At 38.4% G+C, this 25927-nt stretch overlaps 1 protein-coding gene across 3 annotated transcripts in view; it reads right to left on the bottom strand.

Annotated features, from left to right (window-relative positions):
• WDR41 (WD repeat domain 41) overlaps positions 1–14449 on the bottom strand; it is a 48444-nt gene extending 33995 nt beyond the window's left edge. For 2 of the 3 annotated variants that reach the window (XM_011959220.1, XM_011959222.1), the window contains exons 1-2: positions 14036–14449; positions 11773–11888 (exon numbers count right to left, since the gene is read on the bottom strand). In XM_011959220.1, coding sequence (XP_011814610.1) covers positions 11773–11888; positions 14036–14086 — 167 coding nt within the window. In that variant the 5' untranslated portion in view covers positions 14087–14449. The remainder of the gene's footprint in view (positions 1–11772; positions 11889–14035) is intronic. The other variant, XM_011959221.1, reaches the window with a different exon arrangement.
• Between the last annotated feature and the right edge of the window lie 11478 nt (positions 14450–25927).

Here is a 25927-nt window from a genome sequence, read left to right as displayed (position 1 = left end):
AGATATAAAAGATCTGGAGATTAAAAAGAAAATTATATCATTTTAAAAATAAAAATAGATTTCCTATGCTTAATTATCTACATTTTCTCAATCAGATTAGTAAATAGTACCCTGAATATCAAATATAGTTGCTGGAAATAAATCTTTAGCAGCTTATGTTTCTGGGCCTATTGATTTCTTTTTATTCGTATAGTAATGGTGGGGAGGGCAGGACTCAAGGTTTTAAGTGTTCTTTGGTATAAAACATCAATTTCTATTGATTCTTTAAACTCTTATAATTGCTTTTCTGCCATTTAGAAGATTGCAAGTTTAAAATACATACTTTTTTTCTAACCCTAATTTTTAACTTCTTATGATTGTTTTATCATGTTTGACTTTCATGAGTTCAAAATGAGAGATGACTGAGAACAGCTGAGAGTTTAGAAATGGGATATAGAGCATTTCACCTCAAACTTTAATTCAATCAGTAGGGAACAAAAGTTAAATCTAAATAAGGCTCAATAGTAATGCATGAAATCACAGCCAATTTTTTATTGCTCCAAGGTCAATTACCTTGTCAGTAGATTATTCAGGCCTTCTATTCTTATATGTATTCTATTGCTACCATTTTTTTTTTTTTTTTTGCCATTTCAGTATTTATTACTACCTCCCCTAAAGAGGAAACTTTAAGCTTTAAAATACAAACCAGTATAACTTTGATACATATTAGTACCTGTCATAAAAAAATGAATAAAGGGTTGAGATATCATTCACAAATTACAATTATTCATCCTATTATGATGGATAATGAAAAACTAGCTATACTATATCAGTTTATCTTAAACTAAATCCTAGTCAGTCAAGCATACACTTCAACCATTTGCAAATCAGAAATGGAAATACAACCCAAGAATTCCTAATTGTAAATGCTGAAAAGAAGTAATGAACTATAAAATAAAAAAGGATTAAAATGTCAATAAATTTTAAGCTATTCTATCCAATGGAAGAATAGTAATATTGCCAGAAAACATTTTACATACTAATTTTTAAAAACACTCTAAATTAACAGAAAGCAAAAACTTAAGCCTAAAAATAAGATTTTGACAGAAACGTTTCTTTATCGATCAGCAAAAAATGTATTTAGTGTGATTCCATGCTAGGAGTTAGGGAAATCAAGACACCTGACATGTGGTTCTTGCTTTGAGATCTTAAAACTTAATGAATGTTTAGAAATATACCGTATTTCATCAAATCTAAGACATCAATTGTAAGACACTCTTATTTTATTTACCATTAAGGAAAACATACTGCCAATCACAATTGAAAGACACAATTATATAAATGTGTCCAAATTTTAGAGATGTCAAGAAAAAAACAAACTCCAAACTGAGTTTCTAACAAGAAAAAAAATGCTTGTTAGAATCATGAACTATAAGAATTACCATACTTATTGATCTTTATCTTTATAACATGGCACTTGCCAGTCTAATGAATCTCTGATTACCTCTGGCAGATTTTAAGTGTTAAAGAAATGCTTGTTGAATGAATAAAAGAATGCATAAGCAAACATTTAAGTGTTCAAGGGCTCTGTGAAATAGATTCGTTAATGACAGTAACGTAACCCCATATTTTCCTTTTATCATAATTAATGTAAATATACTACCACAAAAAATAGAAATTTAAAACCCAGAATCCTGCCACACAAAAGTACATTTCTATATTTTTTCATATTCCTGTCCAATTCTTATCCATATACTTCATGTTTTGTTTTGTTTTTTAACTTAAAACAAAGTCCAAGATCACGCCACTGCACTCCAGCCTGGGCAACAGAGCAAGACTCCATCTCAAAAAACAAAAACAAACAAAAAAAAACTCAAGTCTTTAAAAATGCTCCTTGAGACTACACAATTAAATGACTAAGAAAAAATTATATTCATGAAAAACAAGTTCAACAAGGTGAAACATGGCTTAACAAAGACCTATGGCAGACCTTCTAGAATGTTCCATCCTCTCATCCCCTAATTATGAGAACTAAATTTATTATGATAGCCCATAAGTTACTTGGTCATTCAAGAAATACTTACTAAGCACTAACTATATAGATGCTTAACCTTGAGAATAAAGATCAAGAGATTGTTCTTGCCCTTCAAGAACTCACAGTCCAACATTACTAAGTGATGCTATAGGGTCTAGATCGTAAGTCCTTAGAGAACTCTCACTTACAACCATCTTAATGCATAAAAATACTTCCCTCTAAACACCTTCTCTTTGAACATCTCTGAGAAAGTGTTCTCTCGTTCCTTCCAACAGTGGTTGAAACGACAGCAAAGCTTAATAAGGATTTGTAAAAAATAAAGTTTGTATACTCCATTAGGAAACATAATTTCTGGCAGTCATTTTTGTGGGTGTGATGTTAACACCCATCAATAATCATTGCCTGAAGTCATTATTACATTTATTTACAATAAAATAACACTGAAAAAATGCTGCTACAATGCTAGAAATGAGACAAAACTAAAAAATAGCACAATTTTCATTTAAAGTATACGTATATATGCTAGTACTTGATGAAAATTAGAGAAGCATCCAGATAGAGACTTGTAAAGCAGCTGAAGGAAATTTCAAAGCATTATCAGGAGCCATAGATGCTGACGCAACTAATTCCTTAATTAGATCTGCTTCAACATTAATTTCTTTTCCTTAAAAAAGAATGCATTATATTAACACAACTCTAACATCTAAAAATCTAAGGTCTTTTAGCTCACAAATAAAGATTTCATAGTTCCCATGGTTATTTGCAAAGGTAAAACATTTGGTAAGTTCTTCCCTCCCCAAATCACAAATAGAAAGCTAAACTACACATCAAGATTACAGTATTAGAATACCAAAAAAATCTCTGTGACTTCTGTTAGGTGAACCTCCACTCCCCTGCACTCAAGTTTCCATGGAGGACTCCTATTACTAGAGAAACATTCTTGGTCTCTCTGCCCCACTTGCTTGAGACAATGAATTAGGCATGCTCAGTTCAGACCCCTGTGGGTTTTCTGAGTTTTTTTTTTTTTTTTTGGAGACGAAGTCTTGCCCTGTTGCCCTTTTTTTTGGAGACAAAGTCTTGACCTGTTGCCCAGGCTGGAGTGCAATGGCACGATCTCAGCTCACTGCAACTTCTATCTCTCGGGTTCTAACGATTCTCCTGCCTCAGCCTCCCGAGTAGCTGGGATTACAGGCACCTGCCACCACACATGGCTAATTTTTGTATTTTTAGTAGAGATGGAGTTTCACAATGTTGGGCAGGCTGGTCTCAAACTCCTTACCTTATGATCCGCCCGCCTTGGGCCCCCAAAGTTCAGGCATGAGCCATCACGCCCGGCCCCTTGTGGGTCTTCTGAAGATTCATCTGTTCACAGAGAACATACTAGTCTGCTCTTATTTTTGAGGTAAGCCCGTATCGGAATGGGAGGCCAGCAACTGTTCAGTTGCCCCAGGGATTCATTGAAAAAGTCTACCTGATTCAGGGTGAAGTGTAAGGAAACCAACTGTGGGTGCATATTAAAGCTACATCCTGGCCAGGCATGGTGGCTCACGTCTATAATCCCAGCACTTTGGGAGGCCGAGGCAGGCAAATCATGAGGTCAGGAGTTCGAGACCAGCCTGGCCAATATGGTGAAACCCCGTCTCTATTAAAAATACAAAAATTAGCTCAGTGTGGTGGCACACACCTGTAGTCCCAGCTATTAGGGAAGCTGAGGCAGAAGAATCACTTGAACCCGGGAAGTAGTGGTTGCAGTGAGCGGAGATCACACTACTGCACTCCAGCCTGGGTAACAGGACGAGACTCCATCTCAAAAAAACAACAACAACAAAGAGCCATATCCTGTAATCCAGCTTTGTATCGGTTATTACTTTATGAAGCTGATATGTTCATGTTCATCTGTATGATTCCTGCATCTATTCTCAATAAATTCTGTTCTCAAAGAGAAACAAGGGTGGTTCTCCATCGAACACTTAAAACACTAGTAGTATCTAAGAAAACATTGTATTTCATACAGAGGCATAAATACCTTTTAAATTGACATTTTTATTTCCTCTATTTCAAATATAGATCCTTAATTTCATTATGGAGAATTTAAATATATACAAAAGTGGAGAGAAGAGCATAATAAAAAGCCACATGTACTCACTGCCTGTCTCTAGTAATTATCAACTTATGGCCAATAGTGTCTTATCTGTACCCAATCCAATCTCTCTGTAAATTATTTTGAAGCAAATCCTAGTCACTGTATTTCATTTCATATTTCAGAATGCATCTCTAAGGACTCTTTTACATCACACCTAAGTTAATATTTACTTCCTTACTTGACTTTTACTTCCTTAATGTCATCAAACACCCAGTCAAGGATCAAATTTACCTGATCACATTTTTTTAAACACTTAGAAGCAGGATCCAAATAAGGCTTATATAGTATACTTGGTTGATATATCTCTAATATCTCTTTTATTCTAATGATTTTTTTCTCCATCTATTTTTCCTTGCAATTTATTTGCTGGAAAAAAAGTCACCTGTCTTGTGGAGTTCTCACAGTCTGGATTTTGCTGGCTACTTTTCCTGTGTTGTTATCCAACATGCATCTCTGTCCTCTGTATTTTTTGTTAATTGATAGTTAAATCTAGAGACTAAATAGATCCAAATCTGACTTTTTGGTATGACTACCTCAGAAGCAGATTGTATACTCCATCAGGAAATATAATTTCTGGCTGTCTTGTGTGTATATGTGTATATGTTATGATTTAGGCCATCAATAATCATTGCCTGAATTCATTACTTCATTTGAAGGGGTTCAGAGCATGTAACCCCAAACTATGCCACTCTGACATTATTTTTGGCTCAAGGCAACTGAGAAAATGCAGGCACAGAATGAGCTCTGTCCTCCCCACATCTACCTGGGGAAAAAAACCACAAATCACCCTTGTGAAAGGGCCCCCCCAAACCTCTACCCCACTTCCCATACCAGGAGGGGGATAAAAACCTTTATCACAGATTAGATGACACCAAGAGTTTACACCAACCAACCTCATTAACGAGCCCTTCTCTACCATCAGTTTCCATCATATATTTGCCTTCTCACAATTTGCCACCCCAAGAAACTCAAAGTCCATTTCCTTTGTCTTGTCACTCAATAAATTTCTTGTTCTGCTAAGATACTATATATGCTGAAGTTTTATTTTTCTTTTTTGAGACAGGGTCTTACTCGGTCATTCAGGCTACAGTCAGGGGCCCCAGTCACAGCTCACTGCAGCCTCAACCTCCTGAGCTAAAGTGATCCTCCTACCTCAGCCTCCCAAGTAGCTGGGACCACAGGTGTGCACCAACACACCCAGCTAATTTTTGTATTTCTTAATAGAAATATGGTTTTGCCATGTTGCCTAGGCTAGCCTCAAACTCCTGAGCTCAAGGAATCCTTCCACCTCGGCCTCTCAAAGTGTTGGGATTACAGGGCTGAGTCATGCCCAGCCTAAGCCCAAGTTTTAACCACCCCATGAGTTAAAGTTGAGTACTCGTGCGTTTGTGTGCGTGTGTACGCAATGTGTGCGTCGATATACTTCTTTTTCTCTCCTTAACCTGTCTTCTGTATGTCTATGTTGTAGAGTCCTGGTCAATGCATCTAACACAGGTAAAAGAAAAGTGTTTCCCTCCCCTACACATTAGAGGTTGCAAAATGACAACATTCTATCATTCTTCCTAGCCTGAATTCTTCTATAAAGAGAAATTTCTTCTCAATTATTACTGATCCCAAGACACAGTTTATATAAGAAAGGCAGTATAGATCTTGACTCTGCCCCTTTATTTACCAATTTTCAAAATGATAAGTTAGTTCCCCAGCATTCTCCAAAGGTGAGTTCTCTTTGTGAAATATCATTATGAACACATGGATTTAAACATATGTGATATGTTGTAATCCATTGCAGTTATTTCCCGTATCCATGCTCAAGTTGCCAGATGGATTTTTTAAGCTACATTCTAAAGATGTAGATCTTTAGATCAAGAAAATAATTTTCAAATGCCTAGTAAGGGTATTTTGTAGTTGAGAGAGACTGATTTTATCTAGAAATTATAGAGTTTTACTGCTAAGGTGACGAATTTTAAACTGAAATACTGTTAGGCACTTGCTGTCCTTACCCCAACATTTGATTCCATGCTGCTGCATGAAGCAGCAATTACCTTTTCACTCACTCCTGTCATTCTCCCAAACCCTGCAACATCTTATCCAACTAAACAAAATTCAGCTACAGCTCCAAAACACAAGCCGAAAGGACAAAATTATTAGAAACAAGGAGAAAAGTAGCAAGGGTGGCACATGCATCTGTGTCATGATACTGCCGTAATTCCCTAACTTGATTCAGGGCACGATCCAAAACAACAGAAATTCAATCAACACATTCACCACATGTGGCGGATCAGGGGTTTTAGAAATAGAAAAGTTACTTGGTTAACAGATTTCAGTAAAATTTACTATAATAAAGTTGTCTAAAGTCAATGTCACACTGGATATAAGTGCTTTAAAAAAAACTGCCAGATATGGAGTCTGTTATTAATATTGCAGCTGTTGGAATTTGTGATAAAAAGGATTCTGCTTATACCCTTTTTTCCAGGCATAAGTACGTTAATAGCTCTAAAAATAGTATTAACTCTTTCAAGCCATCAAATATTAACCAATGGCATAATTACAGTTTCTGAAAAAGCTGCCCAAGGACATAGCCAATGAGTATGTTCATGCAAGTTAAAAATAAAATAGACCACCTTACAACTATGGAAGCGTAGCAAACACCAACACCTGCCTCCCAGATCCCCTTTCAGAGAGGACTCACTGCCCAGCTGTGAGGAATCTAGTTATCTGACTGCCTCCAGCTGTTGACTTCAGGCTCCATTTCTGCTTTCAAGCCAAAGTTATACTAGCTCAGTTCGCTCCTAGTCACTGAGATTTAAGCAAGATAGAAGCCACGTGCATGTTCGTCATGAAGGATCCTCGGCAAATAACCAAGCAAGGCAGTAGTACAAAGCCCTAGTTATTTACATCCAGCAGAGAACTCTAAAAAGCAACCTTCCTCCAGCGGTCTCCATTGGGCTGGCAGAGACTTTGTCACATCTGCATCAGAGTCTGAGACAGCTCCCCTTGTCCAATTCTGCTTCCTCCCTTCTCCTTTCATTGGCTTTCTCTCTAATAAACCTATTGCATGGTTAACCCCATTTTAGTGTCTCCTTCCCAGGGAACCCAGGTACTAGAAGGATCTAAACTAGACTGACTGTTTCCCAGGGGACCCAGATCCTAGGATCTGAACTATACTGATTTCTATTCTCTGAAGGTTAGTGTATAAGAAAGAATATGTTTAGCTTGAGAATATTTCCTTAAAAATGAGCATATTGTTCACTTTTAGTGGAACAAGCTATACTGAGTTTATTTACTATCTTGTGAATGTACAGTTTCACCAATCATCCTAGAGGCACATTTTGTTCTCCAGTCTGGCACTTCACGGCTCATCTGATTCTTTTCCAGTCATGATCACCATCCTACATAACCTTGTCTGTTTCCTGAAGGAGCAAGGAATGATCAAATAAGCAACAGAGAAAACTCTTCTTAAAATGTGTTATGAACTCAGTTTATAATGTGTCAAATGCTAGAGTATTACATGCAATTTTAGCACAGTCCATTTTTTGGAAGACTGTTGCTGAGGCTTAGCCTTCTTTAGTGATCTCCCAATCAATATGACCCTCACTTCATGTTCAAAAAATATTAAAGAAAAAAAGAAAAGGCAGCTGTTAGGTTATACAGGATTTATTGGGTATCTTCAAAAACCAATCTGAGAAAATTTTCCACTCACTGATTTTAGCTGAGCCACTGAGAAAACAAGAAAATCCTTCTGCAAAATTTTCAGTAAGATGATATTATCTAAAGACTTGAAGTGTGAAACCTGGATTATAACAGCTGACCAGAAAAAAACAGAGTGTAATGTCTTCAAAAACTAAGAAACAAAAAAAGTGTAACAATACAAAATTTAAAAACTGGAAAGGTATTTCTCTAATTTGACAATGCATAATGTACATATGCAGTGGTAAAGATAATTCTAAACTATTAAGAGTAAAAACATTCAGTTGTTAATTCTGTTCATAGTATGTTTATACTTTGTAGATTTTCCTGTGTCCTTACTAAGAATGACCCTTTCATTTTTTTTTCAGTACACTACAGAATTAAATTTTTAAAAACAACATACAGACTGAAAGTTCTACAGGTCAGCAAATGACTGAAAAACTTCATACTTGATATGTAAATTTGATAATGACTTTTCAAAGAATTAAATGTGAATCATGAAGTCATATCATCATTGCATTACAAAAGTCAAAAAGCAGGCTTCTTCGTCTATCTTAGATTCACTGTGGTAGATCAGAAACTGGGCAAAAATTATTCCCCCGCCCAATATTCCCACCACCATTAGCAATAGGACTTAGTTACTTCTACCATGAGAGGTCAAGTTTATTTACCCACTCACTGAATTTGTGCCAGCTCCTAACTTGCTTTGGCTGATGAAACAGCAGCAAACATGATGCAAGCTGAGACTTGAAAAGTGTCTTACTTTGGGGTTTGCCTTTCTGCTGCTATTAGAACTCCATGATCATTATGTGAACAAGCACCTGAGAAATCACATGGAGGGAAACCACAGTCATTTCAGCTAAGACCTTCAGCTGAAATGAACCAGCCAGTCCTCGCCAATCTACCAGCTGACAGAGGCATAAGTGAACCTAGCCCAGAACAGCTGTTCCTCGTGCAAAGACAGACTCACCCAGCTGAGCCTAGCCTGAATTGCAATCCTGCAGAATAATGAGCTAAATAGATGGGGTTGTGTTAAGCCACTAAGTTTGGCGTGATAGCTGATAGAGCAATAGATAACTAACATACTCACATATGGTTTTTTACTCTTTACAGAATATTTACTCTATCATTAAACAGCTAAAGTATATGTGAGCACCACCATGGGGAAAACAGAACCAAATATATGTCAGCGTTTGTATGCTAACCATTATTCTACAGGCTGGCTTCTTCTGCAGTCGTCTTCTCACTATGGGATAGGAATAGCCAAGAGGACATTTCACAGAGGAAAGACAACAGTGAACATGGACTCTTAACAATTCATATAAACATTTAAAGTCCACAACCTGATCACATTCTGTGTATTTATTATTTAACTTTCCTAGACAAAATAACTTTAGGATTCCTTAACATCCAAGTATTAGTGATAAGAAATTATCAGATTTTCTTTCTTTTTTTTTTTTTTTTTTTTTTTAGACAGAGTCTTGCTCAGTCACCCAGGCTGGAGTGCAGTGGCACAGTCTCGGCTCACTGCAAGCTCCGCCTCCCGGGTTCCCGCCATTCTCCTGCCTCAGCCTCCCAAGTAGCTGGGACTACAGGCGCCCGCCACCACACCCGGCTGATTTTTTGCATTTTTAGTAGAGACGGGGTTTCACCGTGTTAGCCAGGATGGTCTCGATCTCCTGACCTCGTGATCCGCCCGCCTCAGCCTCCCAGAGTGCTGGGATTACAGACATGAGCCACCGCACCCGGCCCCAGATTTTCTTTAATCTAGCAACTTACTAAGGTAAAATATAGCACAAGAAAACTTTAGCTGTCCAAAATCTTACCTTTCCAGAAATAATTAGTTCCCCACAAAAATGACCACTTAAATAAATGAAGTGTCACTCAGGACACAGCAACAAGTAATACTGCCAAAAAAACGGCTGCCGATGATTGACATGTCATGATTTGGTTGACCTGCACCACAACAGGAAAACAGTGCTGACAGGCCAGTAATATACATGAGACAAATCTTTTCAAGCAAAAGTTAAGAAACACAGTACTGTTTAATAACTTTGCTGGACTTTGTTTCTGGTTCCTAGAAGGGAGTCTCTAAACCCTTGGAATTTTCCAAGTGGTAAGAATGTCTTCATATTCATGGTGGGTCCCTTGGACCACACCTAAGTTTATGCTAAGGGAACAACGCACAGTGGGCCCTGAGATGACATCAGGAAAGAGGCTGGCCAAGCTGGAAAAATGAACCACGTGATTTAAAGGTATGGGCTTTGTGCTACCAGCCATGGTGGGGAGGGTGGGGACTGAAGATTGAGTTTAGTTATGTGACCAGTGATTCAAACAATCATGCCTACAAATGAAAGCTCTGGACACCCAAAGTTCAAGTGTGCTCACTCATTGGTGATACACACTGATGTGCCAAGAGGGCGAGGAGTCTTGAGACATGGAAGCTTTGCGTGTGGGACCCCCTAGGCCTTGCCCTATATACATCCTTTCATTTGGCAGGTCCTGATTTGTATCTTTTATGATAAAACTGTAATCCTGTGTATCGTGCTTTTCTCAGTTCTGTGAGTCCTTCTAGTGAATTATCAGACCTGAGGGAACAGTGGGAACTTGTAGCCAGCAGGTGGACATGCAGGTGGCCTACAAACCCATACATGGCTTGCAGCTAGTGTCTCCGGTAAGGGGTGTTGTATAGACTATGCCCTTTACCTGTGGAATTTGACCTAACTCCAGGTAATGTCAGAACTGCACTGCACATGGTAAAAGCAACTAAATACCAGCAACATTTAAAAAGCAGAGAGAAGGCTGAGCATGGTGGCTCACGCCTGTAATCCCAACACTTTGGGAGGCCCAGGTGGGAAGACAGCTTGAGCCCAGGAGTTCGAGACCAGCCTGGGCAACACAGTGAGACCCTGTCTCTATTTAAAAAAATTAAATTTAAAAAAAAAGAAAGAAAAGACAAGGTTAATAGCAGAAGTGGTGGTCAGAGTTAGGAATAATCACAGTAACACTCATCCATGGACTGAAAAATGAAAGAAAAAAAACAGCAAAGGCAAAAGAGAAAATTAGAGATGAAAGTGAAAAAACTTGTAGAGACAACAGAAATGAAGTTGGGGGATTAGGATGGCACACAATGTAGATGCTTAGTAGTCTAGGGAGTCATTCATTCACTCAGCCACCATCTATGAATTATCTGCTACATGTAAGGCACTGTACAAGGTACTAAAACATGGTGAATAAGAAAAACATAGCCTCATTCTCATGAAGCTTACATTTTAGAGAGGATGAAAATACTGAGTTACACCACTAATTATGTAATTGTTATGGTGAAACATGCTATAAAGGAGAAATATATAGTTGAATATGGGTTTAATATACATATACACAGATCAATAATAGTCTACAGTCCTAAAACCTATATACCTTCACCTTTATTTGCAAATATATTAAACACAACTATTATACATGTTAGCAAGGAAGTACAGAATAATGTACATTTTCAAGTAGTTTCACCAATAACAAAAACTTTGGATTAAATCCTTACCTTCCACTAAAAATAAAACATTCCTGGTAGGTACTTGATACTTAAACATTTATCATATTTGTTTCTCAAATACAGGTTCTCCTTGATATACTGTTATAACTCCCACCCAAATTTTAAAGTCATACACTTCTTTTAAACTATCAAGAATAGTTCTGAGAACGCAAACAAACCAACCCTCAAATCACCAGACATGACACCCTGACTTTGGGCAAAAAAAGACTCCAGATACGTATTTCATCAGAGGCCAATTTTAATTTCTACTAAATGTTACTAATGATCAGTTTTAAAATTTTTAGAAAAGATGTATTAATTTTAAAGGTGTTTAACATAAAATTCCCTAAAACCTCTTCCCACACAATAGTCAATTAGATCACTATAGTTTCTTACCTGTAGTCATCTAACTGTACCAGAAATCGTACAATATCATGATGAGCTTTTAGTACAAGCAGTTCAGTGTAGGGATTCTGGGTTTGTTCTTCACCTATTGTCTGTAAAGGAGATTTCTTATATTGAAAAAAAAAAAAAAGCAATAAACAAAAGACAAAAAAAGAGATAAAATGATTTGTAAGACCATATGGGAATACAACTGCATGGTATACATCTGAGCACACAAGATTTTTAAAAGCTTTAAGATATCATGTTCTAATACTAAATTATTTCTCCTTATATCAACTAAATAACTACCAATTCCACATAAAACACTTCTCCTCCCACAAATTCGAATCATGAATTGCGGTATTTTCAAATCACAATAAATTTACAAAAGGGTGAATTTTATTTTATGTAAATTGCATCCTATTAAACCTCACTTTAAAAAAATTAATGGGCCAAGCCAACTCAGCATTTCAGAAAGCGTGTTTCTCAGTTAAAATGCGGCAGAAACTAAACTGCACATCAAAGACATAAAATAGTGAAACAGTGCCTCATCCATTACAAGCATTCAATATGTGTTTGCTAAATGAATAAAGGAAGGCATGAAATCGACTCTGGATTTCTCAAACTTGAGGCTGATATTTTTGGCCCAGATAATTTTTTTTTTTTTTCCACACCACCACGCCTAGCTAATTTTTGTATTTTTAGTAGAGACAGGGTTTCGCCATGTTGGCCAGGCTGGTCTTGAACTCCTGACCTCAAGTGATCCGCCCGCCTCGGCCTCCCAAAGTGCTGAGAATACAGGAGTGAGGCACTGCTCCCGGCCCAGATAATTCTTTGTTGTTGAGGGCTGTCCTGTGCATTGTAGGATATTTAGCAACATTCCTGGTCTATACACATTAGATGCCAGTAGAACTGCCGCTCTGCAAGGCATGACAATCAAATTGTCTCGACATTGCCAAATGTCTCCTGCGGGGCAAAAATCACCCCAGTTGAGAACCACTGCTTAAACGAGAAGCCTGGATACAAATTTCTTGCATAAATTAGGGAAAATCATAGGTTCTGATAATGTACAAATTCACAGCAGTTATACAACTGAATTTACCTTCATATGAAGAAATCTATAAATTTAAAACATGCATAAATGTCTTCCAAAAAAAAAAATCACCACAAAGCATTAATTTTGTATTTATTCTGTCTTCCTTCTAGCAGAGGTTGTGGTGAGAAATTTGAAAACTGTATAAACTGCTTCCCCTCCAATGAAAACTTGCCAGGAATGGGAGAACTGGTTAATCAAATTACATGATTCACCAAAGAACCAGGTTAAAACAGAATTATCCAAAATGTCGTATATACCATGTGTGGCTATTCAGTAATCCACAATTCTTCCACAATCTCAAGGATTTAGGATTAATCTGAGATAAGAAATTTTTAAAAACAGACAATACCGTCAACTGCAAACACATGAGGAAGTTAAAACTGAGTAGACTGCCTATTCTCAACAATCCAATTTCTTATTTTTAACAATCTAAACAAATACTTCCTATGAGAAATAAAATGGAATTCACAAATTCTGTTCTTGTGTGGCATAGGAAATAAATTCCGGACCTCAAAATTTTCAAGACTGCAAAAATTATTTTATTCACATTTCAAATGTAAATCTCATTACACACGGTCTGTTCAAATAAGGGCCCATGAAGAGTGTGTGACTATGAAACCAAAAACAGCAGTTAATTAGAAAATCATGTTCTTGACCTTGAAGCCAATTATTACTTTTTAAAAATAATTATATCCTTTTTCGGTTCTTGGATAAGTAAATTAATTTTATATTCCCTGAGCAAGGATCAGCTGACACCAGGAAGAGGCACCAATTCAAACCAAAAGTGGAAAGCTGCGGTCACAACTCGTTCGTTTTCTAGGTAAACTGGATACTTTTTAAGTGGAAATGAAGATAGTTTCGGTAGCCAGAAGCCCTAAGTTGTCACAGGTCCCAATAGGACTGCAGACCCTGAGCCAGGGTCTCACGATTCGGTTAGCCGTGGGATGGGGCCGGGAGTCTGCAACTCCAGGGTGCGTATGGGGGCCAGCCGGGTCCGAGGAGCCCCGGCTCGCGCGCCCTCCGCCCCCACCGGCGTGAGGACTGCGAACTGAACTAACTCAGCACCCAGCCCCGCCTCCGTCCGGGTCCCCGCGGTCGGAACCCAGGGAGGCCGAACCGGAACGAAGCCGCCCCTCCAGCAAGCTCGGAGGGCGCAGGGCAGACCCGCCTGGGGTTTACCTCGGCCAGTCCCTGCGGTTCTCGGCCTCCCCCGATCAGCCATCGCAACATCCGGGCAGCGGCGGCCTCTCGCCCGGTCCAGCCCGTCTGCCAGAACTCCGTTCCGCGATCGGCCTCCTCCTTCCTCCCCGGCTGCAGCGCAACTGAGACGCTAATAACTTCCCGCCCCAGATCAGCCCACCGTCCGAAGGAATGCAGACCACAGTTGAGGGAGAATTTTTGTCCCGAAAGCGCTTCCGTACCCAGCCACAGCGGCTTGGTTTGGGCAATCACTTCGGAGCGGCGGCCGAAGGCGGGGACGGCTGCGGCGATGGCGGGGCGCGCGCTGCTCCGAGTGAGCACGCGCGGGGGCGCCGCCGGGTAGCGCACGGAGCTTAGGTAGCTCGAGCGGCCCCTGGTGGACGCGCGCGGAGCAGCAACTAGACGCCGGCGAGCAAGCGCGCACCAAGAATAGTCCCCCCTCCCTGTGACATGGCTTTAGTATCCTCCACTTCCTGGGGTACCAGGAAACCTCCCCCGCTTTCCCAAGAGCTGGCTGAAGAAGGTGTACCGCAGTAGACTTCTGCATCCAGCAAATCCAGTGGCTTATGTGTACAGCCAAATAAATCTGGCTAACATTTACTGTGTGCTATATAGTACAGCTACTGTGCTGAAGCTTTACATAAATCCTCATGGTAAACCTATATCCTCTATTTTACACATCAAGAAACTGAAGCTGTGAACGATTAGGTAATTTGTCTAAAGATAACAGCTAGGAAGTGACTGCATTGGTAGTGTTCTTGACTGTATGCTATACTAACAGAATCTCCCTCAAGAATAGAAAGCAGTTCGTATACCTTTTTTGACTACTACATTTTCTTAGGTAGTCAAAGGGCTGTGGTTCTCTATGCTGACTGCATATCAGAATTACCTGGGTAGGTTTTGAAAATGTAGATTCCTGGTTTCCACCTCAGACTCATTAAAATAATCTTGGTGGTTGGAACGTAGGAATCAGGGTTTTGGGAACATTCCTCAGGTGATTCTGATGAGTAGCAAGATCTGAAAATCGCTGGTCTAGGAACTACTTATACATATCATGTTTGCAAAAGTGTAAATATATATATTTGCATATGTATTTGTTAGGTTCAAATAATCCTCCTAGCAGTAAATTGTTGTAGGGAACCTACAAATGTCCCAACGAATGCATTAATTTAGCAAACATGTGTTGGACACAGATGCACTAGAGAAGCAGAAAGGAATCACATAAAATGCTGCTCTGGAGGGACAAGGCAGAATATCCCAGTCACCAATAAGAGAGAGCCATATATTCCACTTTAAGGTAAGTTAGTCGTGAGCAGCTGCACAAACTTACAGTCCCTCTGGGAACTGGGATCTCCTATAATTCATCTTTGTATTCCTTTGAGTGCACTCGGCAAGAACACACTCCCAAGGATCAGGAGCATGTTGCCTTCTGTGTGCTAGCCCCAAATTGCAGTCTGCATACAGTTGAAGACAGACCAAAACAGAGACTATCCCCTGGGAAAGAGGGACTTATCTTTAGTAAAACAAAGCCCAGAGACATCAGGAATTCAGTTCTGGAAGGAATATCTTCAAGTGAGACAATGTGGTTGCCCAAATAGCCTAAATCGTATCCTCCTGATTATCCACATTCTTTAGGGTTTGCTTCACGCTCTTTAGGGTTTGCCCCCTGCCACATTACTCTGATGTAAGGAACATTCTGCTGATCCTTTAAAGCACTGGTCCAGGGGTGAACACTTCCTCCCTTCATTCCTCTTAGGACAGCTAAGAAAGAACATTTACAAGATTAGTATATTATTGGGCACACAATGTATAAAGATGTCATTTGTGGCATCAATAGAAAGGGTGGGGGTGGAGCAATATAGGAGCAGAGTTTTTGTATGCTATTGAAGTTACATTGGTATAAATTAAAATGAGATTGTTATAACATTAGGATGTTAAATGTAATTCTGATGGCAAACACAAAAATACCTGTAAAATATACGTAAATGGAAATGATCAGGGAATCAAAACATTTACTACAAAAAATAAGCTAAACACAAAAGATGGCACTAATAGAGGAAATGAGGTACAAACAAATATAAAGCATAGAGAAAACAAATAGCAAAATAGAAATTCCTCTTTATCAGTAATTACTTTAAATATAAATAGACTAAACTGTCCAAAGAAAAGGCAGATTGACAAAAAAACCCAAACTCTAGAATCCAACTATATGCTATCTATGAAAGATTGACTTTAGATCAAAGACACAAATAGATCAAAAGGGAAAGAACAGAAAAAGATATTCTATGCAAATAGTAACCAAAAGAGAACTGGAGCGGCTGTACTAATATCTGACAAAACAGACTTTAAATCAAAAAAGTTTCCAAAGACAAACAGAAACATTATATTATATATTAATAAAATAGTCAATATAGCAAGAAGATATAATAATTATAAATATTTACACACCTAATAATAGACCCTCAAAATTTATGAAGCAAAACTTGACAGAATTGAAGAGAGACATAGTTCTACAACAATGGTAGCAGACTTCATTTGCCCACTTTCGATAATAGATAGAACAACCAGACAGAAGATAAAGAAATAGAGGACATAAACAAACACAATAAACTAATTACATCTAACACATATAAAGGACACGCTACCCAACAATATCAGCATAAACGTTCATCTCAAGTACATGTAGGACATTCTCTTAGACCACATCATATGTTAGGCCACAAAATAAGTCTCAATCGATTTTAAAAGATAGATATCGCACGAATTACCTTCTCTGACCACAACAGGAATCAGTGAGAGAAGTAAAACTGGAAAATTCACAAATATGTTGAAATTAAAGAAAACACTCAAACAACCAATAAGTCACACGCAAAAGCAGCACAAAATAAATTATAAAATACCTAGAGACAAAAACACAACATGACAAAACTTATAGGATGCAGTAAAAGCAGTAAAGGGAAATTTGTAGGTATATATGTCTACTTTAAAAAAGAAAATCTTGGCCGGGCGCGGTGGCTCAAGCCTGTAATCCCAGCACTTTGGGAGGCCGAGACGGGCGGATCACGAGGTCGGGAGATCGAGACCATCCTGGCTAACACGGTGAAACCCCGTCTCTACTAAAAAATACAAAAAAAAAAAAAAAAAAAAACTAGCCGGGCGAGGTGGCGGGCGCCTGTAGTTCCAGCTACTCGGGAGGCTGAGGCAGGAGAATGGCGTGAACCCAGGAGGCGGAGCTTGCAGTGAGCTGAGATCCGGCCACTGCACTCCAGCCTGGGCGACAGAGCGAGACTCCGTCTCAAAAAAAATCTAAAATCAATAACCTGACTTTATACCATAAGGAACTTGAAGTAGAAGAGCAAATGAAACCCAAAACTAGTAGGAGGAAGGAAATAATAAGAATTAGAGCAGAGATAAACAAGAGAGAGAATAGAAAAAATAGAGCAAATCAATGAAACCAAAAGTTGGTATTTTGCAAAGATCAACAAAATTTAAAAACCTTTAGCTGAACTGACAAAGGAGAAAAGAGAAAATGCAAATAACTAAAATTGAAAATGACAGTGGAGACATTACTACTGACTTTACAGAGAGAAAAGGGACTATGTGACTACTATGAACAATTATACACAAACAAATTAGATAACCTAGAAGATATGAATAAATTCCTTGAAATACACAAGTTATTTAAATTGACTCAAAAATAAATGGAAAATATTAACAAAGCTATAACAAGTAAAGAGATTGGAACAGTATTCAAAAACCTCCCAAAAAAGTGGAGTCCTGGACCAGATGGCTTTACTGATGAATTTACCAAACATTTAAAGAAGACTTCACATTAATCTTTCTCAAATTCTTCCAAAAAGTGAAGAGGAGGAAACACTTTTTAACTCCTTATACAAGGCCAGCATTACCCTGATACCAAAGCCAGATAAAAACATCACAAGAAGAGAAAATTACAGGCCAATGTCCCTTATGACTATAAAGGAATAAATATTTGACATAATATTATCACATTAAATCCAACAGCATATTAACAAGTATTATTTACTATGACCAAGTAAGATTTATTCCAGGAATGGAAGAGTGATTCAACATAAGAAAATCAACCAATGTAATACATCACATTAACAAAACAAACGAAGATAACCACAGGATCATCTCAATTAATGCAGAAAGGAATTTTACAAAATCCAACACCCTTTTATAATAAAACTCTCAGAAAACCAGAAATAGAGGGGAAATTCCTCAATATGATAAAAAGTAATTATGAAAAACCCATGGTTAACATCACATTCAATGGTGAAAGACTGAAAGCTTCTCCCCTAAGATCAGAAACAAAATAAAGATGTCCTCTTTGACCACACTCTTCAACACTGTATTGGAAGTTCTTGCCAGAGCTAGTACACAAAAAGAAGTAAAAAGCATCCAAATTGGAAAGGAAGAGGTAAAGCTCTATTTGCAGATGATATGACCCTATATATAGAAAATCCTGAAGAATCCACATAAAAGGTATAGAGATAGTAAATAAATTCAGCTAAGTGGTACTAGATTAATACAAAAAAATTAGTGTTGTTCCTACTTGCCAGCAATGAACAATCCAAAAGGAAACTAATAAAACAATTCCATTTACAATAGCATCTAAAATAATTAAATACATAGGAATAAATCTAACCCTGGAGGCAAAAGACTTCTATACTGAAAAGTACAAAACATTGCTGAAAGAAATTAAAGAGTACCTAAATAAATAAAAAGACATCCAAGCTCTTGGATAGAAAGACTTAACATTGTTAAGATATCAATATTTCCCAAAGCAATCTCCAGATTCAATGCAATCTCCATCAAAATTTCAATAATCTTATTCCTAAAAATGGAAAAATAATCCTCAAATTTATATGGAATTGCAAGGGGTCCCAAATAGCCAAAATAATCTTGAAAAAGAAGATAAAGTTGGAGGACTCACACTTCCCAACTGTGGAACTTACTACGAAGTTAAGGTAATAGTACTGACACAAGGACAGACATGTAGACCAATGGAATAGAACAGAGAGCCTAGAGAAAGACTCTCACATATATGGTCAATTTTTTTGACAAGTGTACTAAGACCATCCAATGGGGAAAGGACAATCTTTTCAACAAATGGTACTAGGAAAACTGGATCTCTACACATAAAAGAATGAACTTGGATCCTTATCTTATACTGCACACAAGTATTACGATAGTCAAATACCTAAACGTAAAAGCTAAGTTGTAAAACTCTTAGAAGAAAAAAAATTGGAGGGGAAAATCTTCATGATATTAAATTTGGCAAAATTTAGTGGCTGTGACACCAAATGCACAGACAACAAAAGAAAAAATAAACCAATTTGACTTCATCAAAATTAAGAACTTTCATGCATCAAAGGATACTCTCAAGAAAATGAAAACCTAGAGAATGGGAGAAAATATTTGCAAATCATACATCTGATAAGGAAGTGATATCTATAATATATAAATATCTCCTACAACTCAACAACAACAACAAAAAACAACCCTAATAAAACTGGGCAAAGGACTTGAGTAGACATTTCTCCAAGGAAGGTATATGAATGGCCATTCCCTTATGCACCTGAGAAGAAGCTTAACATCATTAGTCATTAGAAAAATGCAAATCAAAACCACAGTGGCATGCCATTTCACACATATTAGGATGCCTATAATTGTTTTCAGATGGAAAATAAGTATTGATAGGGATATGGAGAAATTGGAGTCCTTGTGCACTGCTAACAGAAACGTAAAATGGAGCAGCCACTGTGAAAAATCGTTTAGCAGACGCTCGAAAGTTAAACATACAACTACCATATGACCCAGCAAGTCCGTCTCTAGGCATATATCTACAAGAAATGAAAGCAAGGACTCAACAGATATTTGGGCCAATGTTGACATCAGCACTATTCACAATAGCCAAAAGGTGGAGACAACCCAAATGTCCATCCACAGAGGAATGGATAAATAAAATGTAACATACACATATAGTGAAATATTACTTAGGCAAAAGGAATTACTTTTTAAATATATTCTGCAGCATAGATGGACCTTGAAAACATTATGTTAAGTGAAATAAACCAAATACAGAAGAATAAATATGTATGATTCCACTAATATGAAATACTTAGAATAGGTAAATTCATAGAGACAGAAAATAGAATAGAGGTTACCAGGGATGGGAGAGGGGGAAATAGGGAGTTATTACTGAATGAGTACAGAGTTTATGTTGAGACCGATGAAAAAAATTTGTGTATAGATAGTGGTGATGATTATACAATATTGTGAATGTATTTAATGCCACTGAATTGTACAATTACAAATGGTTAAAATGACATATTAGTATGTTTTACCACAATAAAAGAGATAAACAGACCAATGGGATAGAATAGAGTACCAAAATAAAACCACATATATATGGACAACTGATTTTTTTTTACAAAAGTGTAAAGGCAATCAGTATAGAATGATTTTTGAAAAAGTCTTTTTGTTAATGGTGCTAGACAATTTGGTATCCATATCCAAATAAATGTACTTCAATTTATATCTCATTCCATATGCAAAATACAGGATTAATCATAGGCATAAATGTAAAACCTAAATCTATAAAACTCCTAGAATAAAACATGGAAAGGCCAGTCATGGTGGCTCAAACCTATAATCCCAGCACTTTGGGAGGCTGAGGTGGGAGGATTGCTTGAGCCCAGCAGTTCAAGATCAGACTGGGCAACATAGCGAGACCTCATATCTACAAAAAGTTTTAAAATTAACCGAGTGTGGCAGCAGGTGTCTGTGGTTCCAGTTACTTAGGAGGCTGAGGCAAGAGGATCACTTAAGCTCAGGAGCTAGAGGCTGCAGTAAGCCATGTTCATGCCACTGTACTTCAGCCTGGGTAACAGAGTGAGACCCCGTCAAAAAAAAAAAAGGAAAAAAGGAAAAACCTTTGTGACTTTTTAAAGATTTGATCTCAAAAGCACAATCCATAAAATTAAAAATTGATAAATTGTACTACATCAAAATTAACACTTCTGTTCTTTAATAGACACTGTTAAGAGAATAAAAAATAAGCCATAGACTAGGGAAAATATTTCCAAATTATGTAGATGATAAAGGACTTGTCTCCAGAATATATAAAGAACCCTGAAAACTTAATAAAAGTCCAGTTCTGAGTGAGATAGGATAAACACACATCACCCTTTCTCTGCAATTGAACAAAACTATAAACTTTGAACAAAATAGATGATGTAACTCTTTGAGGACTCTGGAAAAGGTGGATTGGGGAAGAATACCAGAATTCAAATTACCAGCAAGTCAGCATTTCTTTTTTCTTCAGCAGCTTCCCCAGCCTGAATCCAATGCAACCTCAAATCTGGAAAGGAGCACTGTGGTACAGAAAGAGAAAGGTGTACCTTCTAGTTGTGGCTGGAACTGCAGGAAGAGGAACTCCCAAAGCTTAGAGAGAATGCAGGAATCCTCTGGGTCTTTTCCTGTCCTTTTTGTCCATTCTCTCATGCCTCAGACTCCAAGATATCCCACAGCAATGGTGGCAGCTGTTACAGTGGCTACCAACAGGAGACTGCAGGAGCCAAAACTCTAAGGGAAGGGAGCCTTCCTCTTCATTCGGTGGAGCTCATGCTGCAAAACAGTGTATCCAAACCCAGACCTGCTTTTTCCCATCTTTCTACCCTTCCACTAACTGGCACCAGAGGTGGAGCAATTATGAAAGTGGGTGGTTTCCAAAAAGGGAAACCCCAAAGAAACAGAAAGTACCAGAGAGAGAGTGGAAATAGAAGAGTTCAGGAAAGCAACCCCAATTAGTTTCATATGAACATCTAGGCTCACCTTCCTTATGTTCATATGCAAGGCTCTTAACCTAATTAGTGTACCAAAGACTTTGAAAACTGAACTAATAGAATTCTGCCCAGGTCCAAGACTAATTAATAGGTGGGACAAATACAGATAACACTGTAAAGGCATTAAAACTGAACAAACATTGGAGCCATAGCTCACAGAAGGTGAATTAAAACTTGTGCCTAACCTAGTCAGGTTAATTGCTTGTTAAAAGAAAAATACCAACAGTCTCCACAGGACTTAAAACCAAATTTCATAGTGTCATATTCCAAAGGTCTAGGAGTATAAGCCCAAATTACTTGGCATATGGAGAAGCACAAAAGTCTCAGCTCACATGGAAAAATACAATCAACAGTTGCCAATGACAAAACTACAGATGTTGGAATTACCTGACGAAGACTTTAAAACATATTATAAAAATGTTTGCATGGCAATTATAAACACTCTTGAAACAAACATTAAAACACAAGGTATCAGCAAAGAAATAGAACATACAAAATAGAACCAAATGGAAAATTTTAAATTTAACATATAATAACTAAAATTTAAAACTCAGTGGATGAACTAGTAGCAGAATGGAGATGACAGAGGCAAGAGTCAGTGAACTTAAATGGAGAAAATCAATGAAACCAAAAGCTGGTGTTTAAAAAGATCAATGAAATTAATAAGCCTCTAGCAAGACTGACAAAGAAAAAAAATAAAAGATAAAAATTAGCAGTATAAGGCATGAAAGCGGGGATATTACTTAGGCCCCACAGACATTAAAAGGATTATAAGAGAGTATTATAAACAATCCTACACACAAAAATTTAACAACTGATGAAATGGAGCAATTTCTCAAATATCACAAATTATCAAAATCTGTTCAAGCTCAAATAGGTAACCTAAGTAGTCCCATAACCATTTACAAATTGAATTCATAGTATAAAGTGTTCTTAAAAAGCAATCTTAAGGTTCAGATAGCAAATCATAATGAAAATCCCAGCAGGATTTCTTGTAGCTAAACAAGCTGCTTCTAACATGTATAAGGAAGGGCAGACGAACTAGAATGTGCTGCGAGACATTAAAAACCAAAAAAGACACTAAAATCTTTAAAATTTGAACCTTGTAGTCCCTGCGCTCAAGAAACATATTTCAGGAGGTGGCAAGATGGCTGAATAGGAACAGCTCTGGTCTGCAGCTCCCAGCATGATCGACACAGAAGACAGGTGATTTCTGCATTTCCAAATGAAGTACCTGGTTCATCTCATTGGGACTGCTTGGACAGTGGGTGCAGCCTACATAGGGCAAGCCAAAGCAGGGCAAGGTATCACCTCACCCAGGAAGTGCAAGGGGTCAGGGGATTTCCCTTTCCTAGCCAAGGGAAGTCATAATAGACTGTACCTGGAAAAACGGGACACTGCTGCCCAAATACGGTGCTTTTCCCAAGGTCTTAGCAACTGGCAGACAAGCAGATTCTCTCCCATTCCTGGCTCAGTGGGCCCCACGCCCACAGAGCATTGCTCACTGCTAGCACAGCAGTCCGAGATTGAACTGCAAGGCAGCAGCCTGGCTGGGATAGGGGCATCCACCATTGCTGAGGCTTGAGTAGGTAAACAAAGCAGCCAGGAAGCTCAAACTGGGCAGAGCCCACCACAGCTCAGCAAGGCCTACTGCCTTTATAGACTTCACCTCTATGGGCTGGGCACAGCTGAACAAAAGCCAGCAGACAACTTCTGCAGACTTAAATGTCCCTGTCTGATAGCTCTGAAGAGAGCAGTGGTTCTCCCAGCACAGCGTTTGAGCTCTGAGAACAGACAGACTGCCTCCTCAAGAGGGTCCCTGACCCCTGTGTAGCCTAACTGGGAGACACCTCCCAGTAGGGGCCAACAGACACCTCATATAGATGGTTGCCCCTTTGGAATGAAGCTTCCAGAAGAAGGATCAGACAGCAATATTTGCTGTTCTGCAATATTTGCTGCTCTGCAGCCTCTGCTGGTGATACCCAGGCAAACAAGGTCTGAAGTGGACCTCCAGCAAACTCCAACAGACCTGCAGCTGAGGGACCTGACTGTTAGAAGGAAAACTAACAAACAGAAAGGAATAGCATCAACATCAAAAAGGACATCCACACCAAAACCCCATCGGTAGGTCATCAACATCAAAGACCAAAGGTAGACAAAACCACAAAGATAGGGAGAAACCAGAACAGAAAAACTGAAAATTCTAAAAACCAGAGCACCTCTTCTCCTCCAAAGGATCACAGCTGCTCGCCACCAATAGAACAAAGCTGGATGGAGAATGACTTTGATGAGTTGACAGAAGTAGTCTTCAGAAGGTCGGTAATAAACTCCTCCAAGCTAAAGGAGCGTGTCCAAACCCACGGCAAGGAAGCTAAAAACCATGAAGAAAGGTTAGATGAATGGCTAATTAGAATAAGCAGTGTGGAGAAGACCTTAAATGACCTGATGGAGCTGAAAACCATAGCACAAGAACTTCGTGATGCATGCACAAGCTTCAATAGCTGATTCGATCAAGCGGAAGAAAGGGTATCAGTGATTGAAGATCAAATTAATGAAATAAAGTGAGAAGAAAAGGTTAGAGAAAAAAGAGTAAAAAGAAATGACCACAGCCTCCAAGAAATATGGGACTATATGAAAAGAACAAATCTATGTTAGATAGGTGTACCTGAAGGTGATGGGGAGAATGGAACCAAGATGGAAAACACTCTTCAGGATATTATCCAGGAGAACTTCCCCAACCTAGCAAGGCAGGCCAACATTCAAATTCAGAAAAACAGAGGACACCACAAAGATATTCCTCAAGAAGAGCAACCCAAATACACATAATTGTCAGATTCACCAAGGTTGAAATGAAGGAAAAAATGTTAAGGGCAGCCAAACAGAAAGGTCCAGTTACCCACAAAGGGAAGCCCATCAGACTAGCTGCAGATCTCTTGGCAGAAACTCTACAAGCCAGAAGAGAGCGGGGGCCAATATTCAACATTCTTAAAGAAAATAATTTCCAACCCAGAATTTCATACCCAGAATTTCATAAGTGAAGGAGAAATAAAATCCTTTACAGACAGACAAATGCTGAGAGATTTTTGTCACCACCAGGCCTACCTTACAAGAGCTCCTGAAGGAAGCAGTAAACATGGAAGAAACAACCGGTACCAACCACTGCAAAAACATGCCAAATTGTAAAGACCATTGATTCTATGAAGAAACTGCATCAATTAACAGGAAAAGTAACCAGCTAACATCATAATAACAGGATCGTATTCGCACAAAACAATATTAACCTTAAATGTAAACAGGCCAAATGCCCGAATTAAAAGACACAGACCGGCAAATTGGATAATGAGTCAAGACCCATCAGTGTGCTATATTCAGGAGATCCATATCACATGCAGAGACACACATAGGCTCAAAATAAAGGGATGGAGGAAGATATACGAAGCAAATGGAAAGGAAAAAAAAGCAGGGGTTGCAGTCCTAGTCTCTGACAATACAGACTTTAAACCCACAAAGATCAGAAGAGACAAAGAAGGCCATTACATAATGGTAAAGGGATCAATTCAACAAGAAGAGCTAACTATCCTAAATATATATGCACCCTATACAGCAGCACCCAGATTCATAAAGCAAGTTCTTAGAGACCTACAAAGAGACTTAGACTCCCACACAATAATAATGGGAAACTTTAACACCCCACTGTCAATATTAGACAGATCAGCAAGACAGAAGGTTAACAAGGATATCCAGGACTTGAACTCAGCTCTGCACCAAGCAGACCTAACAGACATCTACAGAACTCTCCACCCAAAATCAACAGAATATACATTCTTCTCAGCACCAGATTGCACTTATTCCAAAATTGACCACATAGTTGGAAGTAAAGCACTCCTTAGCAAATGTAAGAGAAGAGAAATCACAACAAACTGTCTCTCAGACCACAGTGCAATCAAATTAGAACTCAGGATTAAGAAACTCACTCAAAACTGCACAACTACATGGAAAC

This window comes from Colobus angolensis, unplaced genomic scaffold (genome assembly GCF_000951035.1).
Source record: "Colobus angolensis palliatus isolate OR3802 unplaced genomic scaffold, Cang.pa_1.0 Scaffold49, whole genome shotgun sequence".
NCBI lineage: Eukaryota > Metazoa > Chordata > Mammalia > Primates > Cercopithecidae > Colobus > Colobus angolensis.
Note: the sequence above shows the minus strand (reverse complement) of the source record. Positions and strands in the feature narration are given on the sequence as shown.